This window comes from Panonychus citri, unplaced genomic scaffold, assembly GCF_014898815.1.
Source record: "Panonychus citri isolate SS breed McGregor unplaced genomic scaffold, ASM1489881v1 Contig00139, whole genome shotgun sequence".
NCBI lineage: Eukaryota > Metazoa > Arthropoda > Arachnida > Trombidiformes > Tetranychidae > Panonychus > Panonychus citri.
In genome coordinates, this window is record NW_026515544.1 from 335,348 (window position 1) to 355,451 (window position 20,104).

Below are 20,104 nucleotides of genomic sequence, written 5' to 3' on the forward strand. Positions count from 1 at the left end.
ACTTTATTAAAATTATACTTTAAGAAAATCAGAGAGAGAGACTTTGATTTAATTGATGAAAAATGTTTCAACTAATTTACTTTTAATCATGATTAATATTTACAAATTGCTTCTAAATTATACTGATACTTTAATCATCATCATTTTAAATCACAATTAAGGTTATAAAAATGCTTCTGTTAATATAAATGCTCAAATTGTTGGTGTGTTAAATTGAACTAAATTACAGTTTTGATCAATGATCTTATTGCACTTGTGATGGAAAGGTAAAAGTTAATTGTGATTTTGATTGTGATAATAAATAGTTTTTCCGGTGATGTTAATTAGTTAATTTAGTTCCTAAATGTAGATAACATTTTGATTGGTATCTTTGTACTTGGGATCAATGTTATTGTTATAATACAGATCATTGAATTCACTGAATTCAATTGAATGATTCCAATCACGATAAAATTCAGTGTCAGTTGTTGCCGTTGTTGTTAAACTATCGTAACTTGAATGATGTTGATTCCGCAATTTACCATTGGTGTTAATGTTAATCATGTTTCCCTCTTCATTTGGATTACTGTCCATCTCATCGGGATGATAAGCTGACCTTTGGTACATTTCTGGTGATGAAATGACCCAAGAAGAGGTATAAGGTTGATAAGATGAAGAGGTTACACTTAGATCACAAAATGAACTTGATCGAATATAAGAATTCATTTGATCGGACAATTTTCGACCTGAACGTCCTTTCGATCGCCTTCCCCACTTAATCCAAGGTGCCAACGGTAATTTAAGACGATGATTTCCATCTAATAATAATCAGGGAAAATTAGAACAGAAAAAAGAACATAAATAATCAAAATAACTATCGAAAGAATATCGAAAACTTTTCAAAAAAGAATAAATTTTTTCTCGAATTTTTCAATTTGTTCTAACCTTTAACCTCAATTATAAATCAACTTTAATCTGTTAATCTGTTAGATTATCAAAGAAATCGGGTTCGGTTTCTTAAATGAGTTAACCAATTTAAGATTATTTGTTAATTGTTGTTGTTTTCGTTAAGATCTCGGTTTTCAGTTGATCAATTTATGTTAATCAACTTTAATTATCTGTGTTAATTATATCACGTTGATCATAATCATGATAATAGGTTAAAACATCATCCACCCAATTTATTCATGAGCTATATTAATGATGATTAAAATTCATGATCCATCATTTAGTTAAATCATCAAAAATATGATTACCATCAATATGGTGATTAAAGGCAAGCCAAACAATTAAAAGGTATTAACGATCCTCAAGTAACAATTAGTGAATCAACCTTGAGCCATTAAAATTAATTTATTAATAACTAGATTTATATATATTAATATCAATTCCAACCCATAGGTTGTTGAGTTAAATTAATTGTAATTGTTTAATTGCAACAAAAAAACTGTTACTATTTTTTGCTGACAAAAATAAAGTTAAATTGTAACACAAGATCAATCAACAATTAACTAACCAAACTGATTTCAACTACAACTTGAAGGTTAATCATTTTCTCAATGATTAAATTACAATTGAAATCAAAGGAAATCTAAATTACTTCCGGGACAATTTAAGGTGAAAAAAAAAGTTACATCAATGATAACTGATGAACATGATTAGATAATCAAATTGATTAGGTAATTAGATTACAATCAAGATGATTAACTATTTCCCACGGAGATATTAATGAATCAGAAAGAGTTGAGAAAAAAAGTTCGACATGTAATCAAACTAACGGAAAATATAAACACAATTAACTAATTATTACAATGGAAGCGCAAAATTTTAATCAATCACAATCAGAATTGATTGAGAAAAATGTAACTGTTAATTAATCAAATTGTTATTGATCAAATTGTGAGATGAAAAAATTTAGATACAAAATGAAAAAGCAAACGAAAATCAGGAAAATTTGTCAATCATATTGGTGATTAATTATTAGAGAGAATCATTTTCAACAATTAAATTTGATTGTTTGACATTGATTAACCTTGTAAACTTTGTATTAATCAAGTTGCAGGTAAATTGTTAATGTTATCGTCAACAACTATTAATATCAACTGGGTAAACAATTAAATGAAATGTGATTATGATATAGAAACTACAATTAACCTCTCAAAACAATTAACAAATTACAGCGGAAAACTAATATAAATGAATACAAGTTAATACAAATATCATTGGTAATCAATCAATAAATCAAATTGTTTGAGAAAAATATTAATAACAATTAATATTAACAATTGATTGTAAATGAAAAGGTGAAACGGGAAACAATTAAATTGTATTATTTTGATTTCTGCTAAATTAACAATAAATCAAATTGCAATGAACTAAATCTATATTAACTAAATACACAATTAACAATGATGATAGAAAACAAAAAGTAAATTGTTAACAATCAATAGCTGATCATTAACCGGATTTAAGACAATCAAGTAATTATCATATCAAATTGACTAATTAAAAGACAAATTGATAATTTTTAAATTGATATCATCTTCCTATTATCACATCCTGAAAGTTGACAATTAAAAAGTTTTTTTTTACCAATTTAATTGTAATCATATAACAATCAATCAAATTGTCCTCATAATGTTTCATTCAATTAACGGCAAACTGTTAACTATTAGAGTAACAATTGATTCTAATTGTAACAGTTAGTTTACTATTTATTGTCATTATGGTGAAAGACAATTGATTAAGATGATAATTATTTTAATCATCATCTTAATCATCAAATTAAATAATAAACAAGGTTACAATTTAAAAAATGTTGACAGAATTAGAAAACAACAATCAGGAAATGATGTTGATTAAATGATTATAATTGTTAATTGTTAAGGTAGTTTATGAATAAAAGTATTGACCTAATTACTTTGGAGATGATAACATTGTCTTAATGACAATTAACTTAATTGTTGTTATTAATTATTGGAATTGTTTCTTAGTTAAAAAAAAAGTTTTAATTCTTTTGTCTTGATTTGATTGCTTACATATTTTATCCTTAATTGTTTCGAGCTACTAATTAACTACCGAGTTTTAATTGTTGTTATCTGATGAAAGAAGCATCAACAATTATAATTAATTTTCATCACGAACTTGATTGTCACATCAGCTAATAATAGTAACAATTGGTTTCTTAATTGTCTACGATTAATGTGTGAGGTATATGTTGATTGTGGTTAATCAAATTACTTTTAATGGTAAATTTATTTCATTCATTTTCTATTGCAATTTAATTGTCATTTAATTTTAAGGTCAATTGATCAATTAAATTGTTTACCTATGTTAATATTAAATGACCGTAACAATCAAATTAAATGTAACTCGTAAATCAATTATAATTTAATGGTCATTGTAATGACATTTATGATTTAGTTATTAAAATTATGATTAAATTGTTGGATAATAATAAAAACAATAGTTTGATTGTTCAGGAATTAAATTCAATTTTGGTTAATCAGATTAACAGTAGTTAAGTTAATCACAATTAGTGGTTGATGGTTGAAAAATATTGACCAATAAAAAATGAGAAATAGTAACAAATCAATTGATTTTCAATGGGATTAAAAATAATCTCACAATTTAAACTGAATCAAATCAGTTATGAAATTATCTTAATCATGATTAAGATTTACCATTAGTTTTAAGTTGACATTTTATAAATGATTAACTGATTTGATTTGGAGACTTACCAGTTTGAGAAGCATTTTTTTTCCTCATTGATTCAATTGTGGGTAATTGATGAGGATTAGATTTAACCATTGGATTATCATAAAATGTTTCATGATATCTGTTAATCTGTCCTTGTTGATGATGATGAGATTTAGATGATTTGTCATCCTCATCATCAACAAAACAAAGGGTTATTAGGAAATGGACAACCATCAATGTTGTTATCACAACAGCGATCATGAAGGCAAGTATAATCCATGGTGCGAAAAAGTATAAATTCATCCAAAAGAATCAGATTAATCATCAGATTAGTGATGAAACTTTTGAGATAATCTCATAATCCACAGTTTGGCAAAAGATCACTTGATAAAGTGAGAGAGTAAATTATAATTGATTGTTGATTAAGGTAATTGTTTGGCAGACAATTTAAATCTGAATAGTGATTGATGTAAAGTTGAACACATCAAATTGTTACATTAACGAAGTTTAAAAAAAGTGAATAGACTTTGAAGAGATGTAAATAAAAGATGAATAAACAATCAATTGTTGATCATTGAATACCGTTGATGAAGATGATGATGATGATGATGATGGAAATATCTTCCCAAGGATGATGATGATGTTCAACAAGTTAACATGGTAAAGGTACTGTGCCTGTAACAGGTAACTGACTAACTGAATGAAAATTCAAACTGAATAAAGTTTGAGTGAGAAAGAGACGTAAAGAGAGAGAGAGAGAGAGAGAGAGAGACGATGATGATGATGGTGATGATGGAAGATGATCAACAGAGTGAGAAGAGGTAAAGTGAGAGGAGAGAAGGGAAAGAGAGACAAGTTTTCTCTCCAACTTTTTCCTCAACTTTTGCTTCCCTCAATAGACCAACATGAAGTGTTTCAAGTTACCAGAATTTTTCGTTACCACAATTAGAAGATGAAACCAGAATTTGTTTCTATTATTTAAATTGATTGAACAGACTAGGAAGAGAGAGAGAGAGAGAGAGAGAGAGAGAGAGAGAGAGAGAGAGAAAAGCGATGAAGATATTGTTATTGATATAATGAACCAGAAAGATGATAAATGATGAGAATGGGAAAAAAAGTAAGATGATGTACATGGCGTTTCAATTTGTGACCTTATCAAGGCGTGAACAAGTCAATTCCAGGCAATTCAATGGATCAGCGATTCTATACCGAGAGAGACAGAGAGATGATGATGATGTTTTAAGGAGTTTAATAGTAATTGTATTGTTATCATCTAATATACACTAATAAAATATCATCTATGATGAAGATGATAATAATGATAGGAATAGAAATTCATTGAAAAGAAAACTTTTTTTCCGGTTTCATGTTTTTCCTATTTTTTCAAAGCTCCAGGTATTTACTTTTAGAAAACATTATAAAAAAAAGACTTACCTGAACATCATCATCTCTCCCCTGGAGATTATGGTCATCTCTTTCTCATCATCATCCTTTCCACATTATCAGTATAATAACAATGAAGATAACATGATGATGATCAGATGAATCTTCCTCTTTCTTTTTTTTTGCTTCCAAACTTTTACCTGTAATCAGAATTAGAGAAATTAACTTTTGATTCCAATACCTTCCTACTTACAATGATAATAATTATAATCCAAATAATTACATGACAATCAATTCTAACAAAATTAACCTTCACAAACCATTTAAACATTACAATCAATTAACTGTTACCGGTAAACTAAAAAACTGATTCAATCAAAATTCAGCCTCATATGAAAAGTTTTCATGGTTATCGGTCAATTTGATTATGATTATCGTTAATTCAAAGGGAGATGATTAATAATAACTTGATTTTTAAACATAATAACTTATAAAAAGTTAATCTAATCTTCAGAGTGATTAACAATTTGATTGTAACAATGATCAAAATACACTAATTAAACCCACTAACATCATAAAACCAACACCTACATATGAAAATAAAGTTACAAAAACAGTAATCAAATGGGTTGGACGATCAGATTAAAACAAGATTAAGATTGATTCTATTGATTAAACATATTTTTTAACAATTAACTTTTACCATTGAAAAATTCATTGAGAAAAAAGCTTTACCTTTAACGTATTTCCATTATTATCCGTATCCGTAGGTCACTTGAGGTCAACGGAAATGATAATGAAAGTTTACCTTTATTTTGAGCAAAAAAACAGGTAATTTGAATGCGTTTACCCAACCGGTGAGACTGCGATGTAACTACAATTAAATCTAATCATTATAACATTGTATTCCAATGAATGTAAAGACAATTTAAATTGTGCTCATTATATAATGAGGATAATAAAGTTAACATTGTCACGTTACAATCAAAATTAATTGTCACTGTTAAAGTTTACTTTTTTTTCTTGGCTTAATCCTTGGGTAGGATTCTGTAACTTTTGTTTGACTTTTGATTATCATTGAAATACATGCTTAATATAACAGCAATTAACTATTAATTGACTTATCTACGTGTTAATTAAGATGGGCAATTAAGTTGATTATCATATCATGTGTTTAGTTAATCTTATTGATTAGTAATTAACATGATCTTCTTTGGGTTTTTGTCTCATTGTTTGTTAATCTGATTTGATTTTTATTATATTAATATTAATATTTTCATGATTTTGATGATTATCAGAATTGTAATTGATATTAAATTGTTTTAATCAAGATGATTAAGCAAGATTGTATTATTGTGATCATGATAATGGTGATAATGAGGAAGTAAATCAGTAATGATCATCAGAATGATTAACAAATTGCTCAGAACAAATGATTAGATGAAAAGTTTTTTGCTGAATTGACAACAATTAAATATAAGTTTTTTTTGATGATTTTCTAATATTCTTAATTGTGATTGATTATTGAGATCATAGAATCGCCAGATCAACATTTGATCTGATAAACTATTGTGTTAATTTCATTAATCATTAATCCGCCTAAGGATAAGCTAAATCCTAACTGGATTAAAAGTTTATTATTAAACTGGTTAGTTAATTGAACTCTATCTATCTGTTCAATTGTTGTGATAATTGTCATAATTTGATCAAATGATTTATTGTTTATTTGAATGATTAACAATAATTTAGACACTCTGATTGAGTTGGATAATTATTATGATATAATTAATGTCAATGACTTGATTTTTTACCTTAGTGTTTATGATTAACTTTTGATTAAGTTGACAATGTCACTGTATCACCATCAGTGAAAGTTAATCAACAGACCATCAAGTTAAACAATTAACAATCAAACATGTCACTTGAGTAACAAGAAAAAGTGATTCAGTTGATGATTAAGATTCAAAAATTCACTGATGCAGTTTAATTGTTGTTGATTAGGACATTGGCGTTTTCACTTAGGTGAAAGTTTCATATTAACAGATGAAAATCTTAATCATTATTAAATTGTGACAGTTACTTTGATTTAACTGTAAATTGATTACAAATCAAGTAGATTGATTAAAATAGTAACTAATGTTAATCAAGTTATTGATTCAGTTATTAATATTTCTGTTAAAACACTCAGATTTGAGCCTGATTGTAAATGCAAATTCAAATTTGATTTTTATTCCAATCATGAAATTGAATCGGACAGTTTATGTTCAGCTCATTGATTTTTCTATTATCTGATTCGTTTAAATTTAACAATTAATTTATATTCTCGTGATTATATTGATTCATATGATTGGAAATCATTCAGAACTCTGCTGAGTTTATTCATAGAAACATGTAGGTTACATGTCGATCATTTTAAATTAATTATCTTTCTGATTGAAAGGAAAGAAAACTTTTCTTCGATTTTCATAAATGATCAATTTTCTACAAGTTGATTTTCGACGATAACAATTGATTGACCAAAGCGATCGATGAGTTGTGAGAAAATTAACTGATCAGCAAAAAGTTCTAGACTAAATTATCGGACGATCAATAAGCTATAAACTATTCTTAATATTATTATCCAGTTCGTTCATTTTACCATTTCAATCGATATTCATTTAGAATTGTTAAAATCGTTAGTTATTGTTAAGAATTAATAGTGAGTAGGTTAACTTTGGTTTAATTGTTTCGATGAAAATGAAGTCCTTTTTAATGGTTTCGATAATCATTATCCAATCTAATTTGATCATCAGTGAGTTCAATAAAAGTAGCGCTGGTCCAATCGTTGGACTTGATTCAGGTTTGATTCAAGGAAAGTCGAAAATGTTTCGTGGTATTGAGGTTTATCAGTTTCTTTGTATTCCCTATGGTGAACCTCCAATTGGTGTGAATCGATTCAAAAGGTCAGTCCCTAAATCGACTTGGACTGGTGTTTTGTCTACTCGTGAATGGGGTCCCTATTGCGTCCAATCGACACTGACCAGTGACATTAAGGTGTCAGAGGATTGTTTGTCTCTAAATGTTTTTACAACTTCGATCGCTGTTGATGATGTTCAAAAGGGTGACAAGCAACAACTTCGACCCGTCATGGTTTGGATCCATGGGGGAGCATTTCGTCTTGGTTCAGCTCATATGGCCTCTCTTTTCGATGGAACCGCTTTAGCGGCTTTGGAGGATGTGGTTATTGTAACGATCAACTATCGTCTTGGTGTCTTTGGTTTCTTGTACTTACCCGATTCCGAAATTCCCGGTAACATGGGACTTTGGGATCAGAATTTAGCACTCAAATGGGTCCAAAGTAATATCATTCATTTTGGCGGTAATCCCGATCGGGTGACGATATTTGGTGAATCAGCGGGCTCCTTGTCCGTTTCTGCTCACATTGTATCACCACAATCGGAGGGCTTATTTGCCAATGCAATCATGCAAAGCGGGGCAATTTATGGTCTACACTTGTTGTCACCCAAAAACACCACTGAATCATTTCTGAAACAAATTAATTGTTCATCAATTGACCAGAAACTTTGTCTCTCATCATTTAAATTTCATGATCACCCGGAGGTGGAATCTATAGATTTCTGGCCAATTTACGGCGATGATTTTTTACCCGTTCTACCTGAAGATGTTGTCTCATCATCGGGTGTAGCCAATGATCTGAATCTATTGATTGGGACAGTTGGATACGAAGGAGCGTTAATGTTGGTTTGCAAAGATCCAATTACTTTCGATCCCGCTAATCCGATTGAGTTAAATGTTTCCAATGTTAGAGGTATCATAAGTTACCTATTTGGTTCATCGTCAGTTGATTATTTTACTGACAAATATAATATAAGTTCATTAGGTAACAATTCAGATGAACTTAGACTCCAATTAGCTAAGCTGGTCGGTGATGTTATCCTTACCTGTCCAACTTATATCTTTGCCCGTGACCTGGTCAAGCAAAATAATATCAACAATGTTTACGGCTACTATCAAAGTCAACGTCCATCCAGATCACCATTTTCTTTTATGAATGAAAATAAATGGGTACCGGTAACTCACTCAGATGATATTCTATTTGTTTTTGGCTATCCCTTGATGGAAGATGAAAAATATCCCAATGAAGATTTGATTCTATCTTCAATGATGATCAATATATGGACAACATTTGCCAAAACCGGGTAAGTCAACAACAATTAAACTATCACAAAAAAACTGTAACAATCTAATTAATCTACAGTAAACCTCCACCGATTGGTCCATTTAAATGGTCAAACTGGACAATGAATTCTAATAAAACTGTCACCCCATTTATAATGGAATTGAATTCTAAAAAAGTTAATCTCAATGACGAAAATGTTGCAAGTTCTTGTTTCGATAAGTGGCCATTTCCATTGGAAAAATCATACAATCTTCAAATAGAATTCGGTAAATCATTTAAGATCCTAACAATTAATCAATGATAAACTAACAAAACAATCAACTAATCATTTGATAGGTAAATTGTCCCAACTTTCTGGCTGAAAATCATCAATTGTTACAGTTAATTTCTGGTTAATATTTATGTTCCTAACCAATAGATGGCTGTTCTGATCAACCAATATTTGATTGTGACAATTAAACACGATCGATAAGCTTGTGAACACTAATTGTAATGTTCAGATAGTCAATCAATATCTCATAATTAATCCTCATTTAGATGAAAAGTCAACTCGAATTCATGTAAGTAAAAGTCTCTATCGATCGATAAATGAATTATATTTTTTATTGGTGATCAAAGTGCTGAGAAATTGGAATTATTCATTTCGATTTTTTTTTTACTTTGTTTCCGTAATAATAATAATAATAATATATAAGAAGATTACATTATCACAATTAAATAATAGTAATATTAATAAACACAATCAATTCTAATCATGATTAAGGTGAGAATCACCTTTTTCTATTAGTAACCGACCCGTTACTCAAAGCCCCTTCTCGCAATAAAGGGAATCGTTTGTCAGTCGTTGTCGATGCCGTTGATTCAGAAGAAATTGAATTATCACCAGTGTTGATTTCAATTGATTTCTCGGGTCGATTTAATTTGATTATTGGTGGTGCTTTTGAAGATGTGGAAGTTGTCGGTAATAATCTGGTTGATTCGCTTGTTTCATCGTCTTTAACATTTGCATCCTCATCAATTGTCTCGTCCTTTGTTGTTGTTGTTGTCGTGGTCGATGGTAAGTCTTTTGATTTAGACTTTAATTGTTTGGTTGGAGGTAATTTTAATTTCTCAAGTGCTTTACTTAAATCTTCATCTAAATCAATTTGTAAAGGTGAATCAAGTTCACTTGCATTAGATGAAAATTCTGATGAAAGTTCTGATCGAAAGCCAAATGATGATGAAGGTTCATCAATATTGGCTGCCGTTGTTGTTGGTCCTGAATTTGGTCTAGTTTGATGGTCATGATGATGATGGTGAGATGATGATGATTTTTGATGATGGCCAATATATGATGATGACTGTTGTTGATAAGTAGTTGTAGGCCTTTGTTGCGATGATTTAACTTGTTGTTGTTGTTGTTGTTGTTGATGATGATGGTAAAGGTGATGATGTGGTGCTGATGATGTTGATTGATAAGGATGATGATGATTAGTAATATTAAAAGGACTAGTTGATGATGATGGTCGAGATCGTCTAAGTGGCACAAATAGGTCATCACTGGAAGATGATGTTGATGAAAGTCCATCACTTTCAATGGAAGCCAAAACTTTAGGACGATGAAACGGTAACGAGTGCCGACCCAAATTGGCCTGTTCAATTAACCGTTGTAATTGGTCTTGTTGTTGTTTCAATAGTTTCTGTTGTTGAATGATTAACTGCTCTTGGATTCGTTGTTGTTCAATTATCTTAATGTTAATCGGTGGATCCTTTTGGTCAAGATACAATTCCATTGACATTGAATGGGTTGGTGAGGCTGAGCACGAACATCGAGATGAACGCCAACGCGCTGGGACAGTTAGTGAACATCCCTCTGGATCGGAAAGCTCAGTTTCTTGAGGGGAAGGAAGTGCAAAATAATAAGATTCAATGTTGGGACTAATTACATGGCTTAATGAGGTGGCCCCGCTTGAGAAACTCGCTAATTGTTTGTTCAAATCAGCACCAGAACCACCGGCATCACCACCAGTGGAAGTTGATTGTTGAAACTGATAACCTTGGTGTGATTTACCACCTCGAACCTAATATGTATCAAAATTAAATCAATGGATCAATTTTAACGACAATTTAATCACATGGGAAGTACAAATAGTCAACTGAATAAAAAAAAACAAGCAACAGATACAAAAATGAGTTAATCCTAATCTCTGGATTATCTTTGATGGATTTTGTTTCTATTAGTTTTCTGATTGCAATCAATTGTCTACAGATGAGTTAAAGATAAATCATTTAATTGTGACTGATTATCATTTATTGCCAAGTATTATAAATATTAACATATACGATTAGATGTAAAAGTTAATCATCAATCGTGACAATTAAAAGGTAGATGATAAGAAATAAAATTGACAAAATTAAAATAATAAACAATAACCTTTATTAACCAGAGAAAATTATTACAATTAAAAGGTGAGTTCAAGAAAAGGTAATCTTAATTAAGTGATGATTAAATTGTTGATTACATTGAACAAAAGTTAAATTGTTATTTGTGTAATTAGATGACAAAATTAACATTGTTAATTGTTGAGTTGAGTTGAGTGAAAAGTTGGACTGGAAATATAATCTAATTGTTTGTGTGATTGATGTTTTTTTGATAAATTGATTGTGATTAACTATTGGTCAAATCTTGATCTCGTTGAAATGGTTAATTGTTCCAATATAATTAATATGATTGTTAATTGAAGCAACATGAAAGTTGATAAATTGACAAACTATTAAGTTGATGATGATTTCGTATTCATATTAATGGTAATGATTAATATGAATATTAGATAATAATGATTGAACGGAAGAGAGAGAGAGAGAAAGTTAAATTATCGATCTTATCATCATGAAGAATGATGATGAAAATTCAATCAATGTTGAAGAAAAGATGAGTTGAAGATGAAAGAAAAATGTCATCACAATCATCATGATGATAACACTTTTTCATTTCTCGTATGATAATTGTCTCTCTCTCTCTCTCTCTTCCATTCAAAATTAAATTAGAATAATCTTCCTTGATCATCATCATGTTCAAACATGGAAACTGAACTGAAAAATACTCAAGAATCAAAGATTATTAAATTGTTATCATTTGGTTGACATTGAGAGACTCAAAGTAAAATATACTTTTCGATGATAATCATCATCGTCCTTTCACTCTGGTTGGCTTTACATCGATCAATCAATTGGCAAACAAATATAACGACAATTCTTGATGATATCATGATAAAATGTTGAGAGAATCTCGATTGAATATCTCATAACCTTTTTTATTGAGGGGAAAATGTTCTAATATTTCGAACAATCGATTTTCAAAAAGGTTCTAAGAGGAGAAAGATACCAGAAATAATAAAGTCTCTCTCTCTCTCTCTCTCTCACTCGCTCTCTCTTCTCTCTAGATCGAAAGTCTCACCATTATCTTTAATCGTCACAATATAATCGCCATCGATTAACAATCAATTATATCATATAAGATAAACCATTAATTGTAACGTTTGAAACTTTAACAGAAGGAAAAACTAAATAGTCATGACGAAAGACAAAATTTAGTTAAATCAACTATTGAATTCTGTCTTAATCAATGGTAAAATTTTCCATCAACTTGATACCCTGACAATTAGCTTGACAATTAAATCAAAGAAATTGCGCGAAAAAATTGATTCAAAAAATGACAATTCCAGTGAGTTCGCAGAACCTTTGATTTGAGATTCTTTCAGTTAACTATCAATACAATCAGTTAATTATCCTTATGATAATCATTACCAAATAGAATCCAAGAATCAAGTCAATCAACAATTAAGCTCAATCAGTAAAGTTGATGTTAAATTAGAGTAATGAATTTGTGTTTTTTTAATTCATCACAATGATTAATATTATCTATATATTGATAAGATGCTCAGTTCACTGAATTTGATCAACAATTAACCATGAATTTAGTCATGATCATTAACTTTGAACCAATTGGATCAAGTTTTTTAAATTTACGTTTCTGTCTTTTAACAATCAATCTTGGACTCTCATTTAGATAGTAAAATAAAATTTGATACAATTAAAATGTTACTATTTCCAACAATTAATCAATTTTAGTTGAATAGATAAATAATATTAGTAATTAAATTACTTCTCAATAACCGTAAGCTCAAAGTGTAAAAAGTTAATTGTCACAAGTAGTGATTTAATTGTTTAGTTGATTAGTTTAAGCTCGTTAATGTATTATGTGCCTCGTTGTTGATGGTTAGTTTAATTATGATCGATCAGTTGATTAAATTCAAGCGATTTGAGCAAATTTATTGGTAAGCAATTTACTAATAGCATCTTAATGACTATTGATATTGAATGAAAACAAAAAATGAATCAGTCACTATTAAATCAGATCTAATTGTTATAATAAAAATAAGTAATTATAACTAGTTGATTGTGATAGTTTAAGCATCGTGTTCAATTGATTGCAAAGATTTGGAAGCGCAAGTTTTTAAGTTGATTGTTGCAATGATTTGGGAAGGTTAAATGATTAGTGATGGTAACAATTTAGTAAACAATTAAATCTGATCAACTATTGAGTTTTTCTCTTTCACTGAAAGTATTAAATTTGACGATCATTGATTAATTGTTGATCTTTTCGTCTGCAAAGCTAATTAATTAATTAATTGTATATCTGTTGTGTTTTTATTGTATTTTTAGACACACACCTTGTTTTCAGCTCTCGACTCGTTACCGTGTTTACCACGTGCTGCTGATCGTCCAGTGTCCATCATGATCAGTGGGTCATCAAGCGGCAGTAGCCCGTTAAATGCTGTCTCAGTGTTGATATCTCCAAGTCGTTGACGATGTAAACTCCCAGTAACTGGTCCAAGATCGGAAAGTACATCAAACGGAATGGTCAACGAACTTGGATCCAATTTAATTTTTCCACCCGCTCCTCTTTGACCAATCCCTCCGGAGCCATTTCTCAATGGTAGTTGTTGATGATTTGAATTATTGATCATCTTTAACGATTCTTTACCCGTTTGATGATCACCATTGTTATTTGTTGATCTTATTGTTCCTGCCGATAGGTTTGCCGCTGTGGTTTTAGCGGATGTCACAGTATTCGAGTTAAGTCCAAGTTCAAGGTTAACCTTTTTCAATAAACTTCCGTCAATAGCCTGACCAGTAATTCGATTCTCAGGGACAATGTTGATGCTATGGAAGGTATTGGTTCTTTATGTTGGTCAGTTGGAACTGTGGACGAGGATGAATTTGACATTTTATTACCTACATGAGTGGATGAGCTTCCAGCACCATGACCCCCACCACCACCACCACCTTTACCATGACCAATCGAATCCTTGTTGGAATGTAAATTGTTACTATTAGATAATGATGGTGGCAGATTGGTGTTTGTTGTAGGCGTTGGCTTGGCGGGGACAACTTTGACACCAAGCGTATCACGAACTTCAAAGGTTAAAACAAGAGCGGCTACAATAACAATCCCACCAAGGCCCATGATAACTGGACCGGCAAATGTTAAATTACGGAATACTGAAGGAAGTGGAGTTTCAATAACCGTATCATTGGACAGAGTTTGAGTTGAATTGTGATTAGCATCGGCCACAAATCCCACCACCGACATAATGGTTCCCGCTATAAAAAGTACCAAACCACCGGAAAGCGCTTTAAGGGCAACACAGAAACAATGCCAGGTACACTTTAGTTTGGGCTCCTCACCTTTGGCTCCACGATCCTCCTTCCCATGGAGCCCAGGGTGGGAAGAAGGATAATTTAAATGTGTAGCACCGGGTCCACCGCCCCCACCACCACCTCCTCCAGGGATAACATTATACCGTTCACCAGACGTCCCTGTCATTGATGCTGGAGCAGGTGAGTAGGGGCGACCCGAAGTGGGCACATGTGATGGTGTTCGAGGTCGACCTTTTCCTGGTGCCTGAGGTGGTACCAGGGGACCAGAGGTTCGACCTGTAGTTGCTTGTTGACGTAATTGACGTCCAATTACCGCTGCACTGTTCATGGTTAGTTAATTGTTGAGAATGATGAGTGAACACAAATACACACACAAAATGATGATTGAATCACAATTTAAATATAAATAAATTAAAAAAAAATAATTAAAGAGAGAAAAAAAAGAAAGAAGAAAAAAATTATTCAATAACTTTGATAAAAATTTTCGAATCAAAACTTTTGTTCAAAAATCGAAAAGTTTTTCTTTTCTCTAATCTCCAATTCTAACTCCCAGTAAGGAGTTTATTTTGTTATGATAACTTTTGATTTCTTAATTAGTTTGATTATAATCAAAGAATAGACCAGTTGATTGCTTTTAAATTTCAATTAATTATCAAGTAATTAAAGTTGATTGTTAATGAAAAGCATCCAGGGTTAATTAACTATTATTACTTAATTGCAGGCGGGTTGCATTCAACTATTATAATTTGATTATCACAAACTAGATCTGTAACAATTTGTTAATTTGTGCGGTTTTTTTGATCAGTTAATTTTGATTTAAATAATTTATTGGTTAATTGTTGTTGCAATTTAATCAATTTTGCAGATGCTTTCTGATTGCGTTTCCTTGCTTCTTATAATCATAATCTAAATTGTTATGATTTAACATCTAATGGTGGACAAGGCAGTCTAATTGTATCAATCAATTGGTTTTTAATTTTTTATTTATGATTAACGTTGAGTTGAGGCAATTAAAAGATAATCAAAATCAGGCAATTTAAATTTCTCATTTAAACCATTCTCATTGAGTGTTTGATTTGAGTGGTCAGTGAATTTGGTGATTTAAATGTGATTAAACATTTTGCTCTCAATATTTTGTTCAAGGTGAGGTAGTGAGAGTTAATTGTGTTCGTTGCTAAACAACAATTAAAGGTGAATTTAATTAACTGAAACAAAGAGAGAGAGAGAGAGAGAGAGAACCAAGAATGGTTGTTAATTGTTAGTTGATTGCAATTCAGTAATTAAAATTTGAGTTGAACATGAAGCGGAAAAACATACATTGCATTTATTGTGAAGGTTTTAAATGTGTGACAATTAGTTGATTGTGATTAGAGCAACAAACAGCAACGTGACAAAAGATGGAGAGCAAGTGTTAACACATAAAGGATCGGAAGGGTTAATTGTGATTAGTGAGTTGGAATTGATTGTGGTCAAGCAATTGAATTTGTGAATTGATGATCAATTTTTTTGCGAAATTAATTGAAATTTTTTGAAGTGATTTACTTTAATTTGATTTGGTTAATTGAACTTAATTACGGAATTTGAAAACGGCAATTAAACAAATTAGAGTAACTAGACAACTGAATCAAATCCAAGTTTCAGTCTGATTAAATTGTGAATTATAATTATGATCAAATTGAATTGTTAACAAAAATGATTAAGTGTATCACACGTTAAATTGTCAGATGATTTATGAACTAGATTAAGATTTATTTTTCCACAATTAACTTTAATTGTTGGAGTGGAATTGTAAGATTACCGTTCTCAGTGGTAAGTTATTATCAGAATGATAAACTCATTAAGTGTTTAACTAATTGTGATAAATTGTTGATGATTAAACTGAATACTCTGTGTTTAAATGATCCTCAAATTATAACAATTGATTAATTAACTGATTAACTGGGAGTTGGAAACTGGAATGAAAAAGTTTTTCCATTAAAAAGCTGATGGGCAACAATTAGAAAGACATTGATTGGCAAGCGTTAATTTGAACAATTAAAGAAAGCGAAAGCAATTTAAGACAATTAACACCGATAGAATGACAAATACAATAAGCAATTAAGCAGAAAACGATGAAACAATTAAGACAATCACAATTAAAGATAACAATTAGAATCAACAATTAATTCCTACCCGGAGTATGGATTCAGTTTGATTACTTTTGATTAAAACTGAATCAGTTTGATCTTAACTTATTAAAAGTAATCGAAGGTGAATAATTTAATTAATCAACGTTTTTCTTGTGTAAATTTAATTGTCAGTCCAACGATCAGTTGATTGTGTGATTAAGTTAACAAATTTTAACAATCAAGAGGTTGAATTATCATGTAGTTGCATCACCAATTTTGATTTTGATTGTAATTAATTTTTATTCAGGTCAATTCCATTAATTCAATTCACAATTTAAACTGTTAAATGGGAAAGGATAATCAAGGATAAGTATTAATATATAAATTAAATTGTAATGCAAATTGTAAATTAATTGTAAGAGTAAAAATTTAACTAATTGGAAGGGATTGGATAAGTTAGTGCAATCAAGAAAAAAAATTAATAATTAGTAAATTAAAATTAGTTTAACATAATCTATTAATTTAGTTAGCTACTTGGACTATTCTTGACAATCAAAGTTAATTGTGTTTCTTTTTTTTTTAATTCAATAATAATATTAACTGTTGATATGACAATTAGTAATTATTTGGTTGATTGTTGATTAAGTTTTGATTGTTCCTATTGTAATATATCAATGTTGATATGAAGTTAGAAAGCTATTAGTTGATTGTTTATCTTAATTGTGCAATTTGATTGGAAAAGGGTAAAGATTTCAATATAATAATTAAATCTGAAAACAACAAATTAAATCAATTGTGCTGAATTTGAATTAATTTTCTTACCTCATCTTTAAATTGTTACCAACGACAAGGTGATTACGATGATGATAATTGAGTCCGTATTTGTAATTAAGATTTAAATTAACGGCACACTGGTAAAATTACAAAGTTTTTACAATAATTAACACGATAATTAATCAGTTAACCACAGTGAGAATTAATAATTAGTCCAATATCGCATCGAATTGATTAGTGAGGGGAAAAAATTAACAATTAGCATCAGGAAGACGTGAAACTTATGATGAGAAAAGGCAAAAAATAAATTGAGACATTTAATTGTCCAAATGATAGACACAAATGATTAACAAATCACCGAATTGAATCCCGTTACCATCATTTAATTGTGATTGGACCCAAAAGATTTAAACTACAATTAAAAAAAAAGAAGAGCAAAAAATAAAAAAAGTTACGAGAAAAGTTTATCATCAGAGTAGAACAACAATTAACAAATTGTTTAAACTTTGAGAAGATGAAAAATCATCAACAGTAATCAAGTAAATTAAGATAATCGAGTAAGTAGAAGTCAATTTGGTTGCTAAATTGTAGCAATTGACGATACAAAATCAATCGATTCCATTGAGTTGAGATTATTTCAGATAAAAATAATATCATTTATAAACATTGAGTCCATTCAGAAATCTTGTATTTCCAATGTATTAATATAATCATTGTTATCGTTACCAGGAAACGCTCACTCGAAACTCATTAATTTATCTTCTCTGTCGACATGATGAATATCATTTCGACAAGGAAATGAGAGACGGAAAACAGTTATCCCTCTTTCATCATCATCTTATCATCTTATCCTTCAGAATATCAATTTCATTGATGATTATCAACCAAAAGAAAAAAAAATAGAAAATGATAAATACAAATGCCTACCAATCATCATGATTTGATTAGCAAAATATAATCACAACTGATTATTGTTGTTAATCGTTTCCAATTAAGTCAATTTCTCAACAATCAATAATAAACAATAGATTGTTGATCATAAATGTTCGAAAATTACAATCAATTCAACGATAAGAATCGATGATGATTGAAATAATTTTATTAGTTCAAATCTATTGGACGAAAAAAATATTAACGGAAACTTTAAACTCACCTTGATAATTGATTACAATTTGAACAATTAATAGGTAGTAATATCAGTAGATATCGACAATTAAATGTTTTCACTTTGTTAATTGTTGATAATAAACACGTTGAGTTGAAGTTTGGTGTTTGTTTCACAGTTGACTGAGGTTCCAATGTAAATAGTGATAAAATATTGTTGAATAAGCCGGTTGGTTGATTGTCATCATCATATTCATCCACATCATCATCTAAATCATATGATTATCATCTTCTGAACCACCACACCCTGGCAAGTTTCAACGGTATTTTATCATCATCATCATCTTCATTATTCCTCTTGGATAGACTTTAGAAAATGATTATTATATTGAGTAAACAGAACTTTAAGAAACTGAAGGAAAAATTAGATTTTGTTTGTTTTTTTTTTACTTAACGGGTTAAAGATGAGGCTCTAGATAATGATGATGATGATGATGTTGATGGTGGTGGTGATTTAATTCAAACACATACAATGATAAAGGATTAAATTGTTCACAGTCACAATGGGTAATAAAAAATAAATATAAACTCACACTCCCTGTTGTTTATTATCTTGGTGATGATGCTTTTTGATATTAATCCAAAATGGTGTTTAAATGTACAAAATATTGAAACACAAACTCATGTAAGTAACTTGGATTGTTGTTGTTATCTGAAGCAGGACTAACAGGTTCAGTTGTGTAAATGTACCTTGAGAAGTGAATTGGAAGGGATGATGAACATGATGATGAAAAGAGGGAGTTTCAGGGGAAATTATAGTTGGCCTAGTGCTTTTATCTTCTTTCTCTTTCTTTCTCTTTTTCTCTTTTTGTTCTGAAGAAACTCGATTCTCAATTCACTCGAGAACCAGAACTTTTTTGCCAATGCGCTGAATCTATTGAACAGTTTTTCTCGTGTTGGTTTTTATTAAAAGAGGAACAAAAGTTATTCACTCAAATTGCCTGGCGCAACCAAAGAATGATGATGATGAAAGGATGATAAGTGTGTGAAAGAAAATAGAAAGATGAAAAGAAAGTAGAAAAAAGAGAGTAACTTATATTCTTTCCTTCATCTAGTACATTCAACGATCGAATTCGAATGGAAAACTCACTCCCAGTTCTAACTCCCAACTCGA

General features: G+C 30.1%; 3 protein-coding genes across 4 annotated transcripts; 1 reads left to right on the top strand and 2 right to left on the bottom strand.

The window, feature by feature from the left end:
* Positions 1 to 42: 42 nt before the first annotated feature.
* LOC128394041 (uncharacterized) lies at positions 43 to 4,568 on the bottom strand. The gene is made up of 2 exons (XM_053354276.1): positions 3,720 to 4,568; positions 43 to 797 (listed from the first exon to the last, which is right to left on the bottom strand). The coding sequence occupies exons 1-2, from the start codon at positions 3,979 to 3,981 to the stop codon at positions 340 to 342; spliced, it is 720 nt and encodes a 239-aa protein (XP_053210251.1). The 5' UTR covers positions 3,982 to 4,568; the 3' UTR covers positions 43 to 339.
* Positions 4,569 to 7,053: 2,485 nt separating this feature from the next.
* Positions 7,054 to 9,796, top strand: LOC128394051 (acetylcholinesterase-like). 2 transcript variants are annotated; one of them, XM_053354290.1, is made up of 3 exons: positions 7,054 to 9,260; positions 9,320 to 9,507; positions 9,660 to 9,796. In XM_053354290.1, exons 1-3 carry the CDS (start codon positions 7,792 to 7,794, stop codon positions 9,698 to 9,700), a joined length of 1,698 nt encoding a protein of 565 aa, XP_053210265.1. In that variant the 5' UTR covers positions 7,054 to 7,791; the 3' UTR covers positions 9,701 to 9,796. The 2 variants fall into 2 exon arrangements, with proteins under 2 accessions (XP_053210265.1, XP_053210266.1); XM_053354291.1 differs by having other exon boundaries at positions 7,057 to 9,260; positions 9,578 to 9,718.
* A 211-nt stretch (positions 9,797 to 10,007) lies between these two features.
* On the bottom strand, positions 10,008 to 20,056 carry LOC128394050 (putative uncharacterized protein DDB_G0277255). The gene is given in 5 exon segments (XM_053354289.1): positions 10,008 to 11,301; positions 13,954 to 14,435; positions 14,438 to 16,149; positions 17,875 to 18,238; positions 18,980 to 20,056. Coding segments are annotated over 3 exon segments (2,607 nt in total). The 5' UTR covers positions 15,273 to 16,149; positions 17,875 to 18,238; positions 18,980 to 20,056; the 3' UTR covers positions 10,008 to 10,011.
* Positions 20,057 to 20,104: the final 48 nt, after the last annotated feature.

What these genes read in the sequence shown, in the direction of transcription:
- LOC128394051 (XM_053354290.1), top strand. Translation starts at nt 7,792, where the DNA reads ATGAAAATGAAGTCCTTTTTAATGGTTTCGATAATCATTATCCAATCT. An exon ending in ACAACATTTGCCAAAACCGG is followed by an intron (nt 9,261 to 9,319) that starts GTAAGTCAACAA and finishes ATTAATCTACAG; the next exon opens with TAAACCTCCACCGATTGGTC. An exon ending in CAATCTTCAAATAGAATTCG is followed by an intron (nt 9,508 to 9,659) that starts GTAAATCATTTA and finishes CCTAACCAATAG; the next exon opens with ATGGCTGTTCTGATCAACCA.
- LOC128394041 (XM_053354276.1), bottom strand. Translation starts at nt 3,981, where the DNA reads ATGAATTTATACTTTTTCGCACCATGGATTATACTTGCCTTCATGATC. An exon ending in AAAAAATGCTTCTCAAACTG is followed by an intron (nt 798 to 3,719) that starts GTAAGTCTCCAA and finishes GATTATTATTAG; the next exon opens with ATGGAAATCATCGTCTTAAA.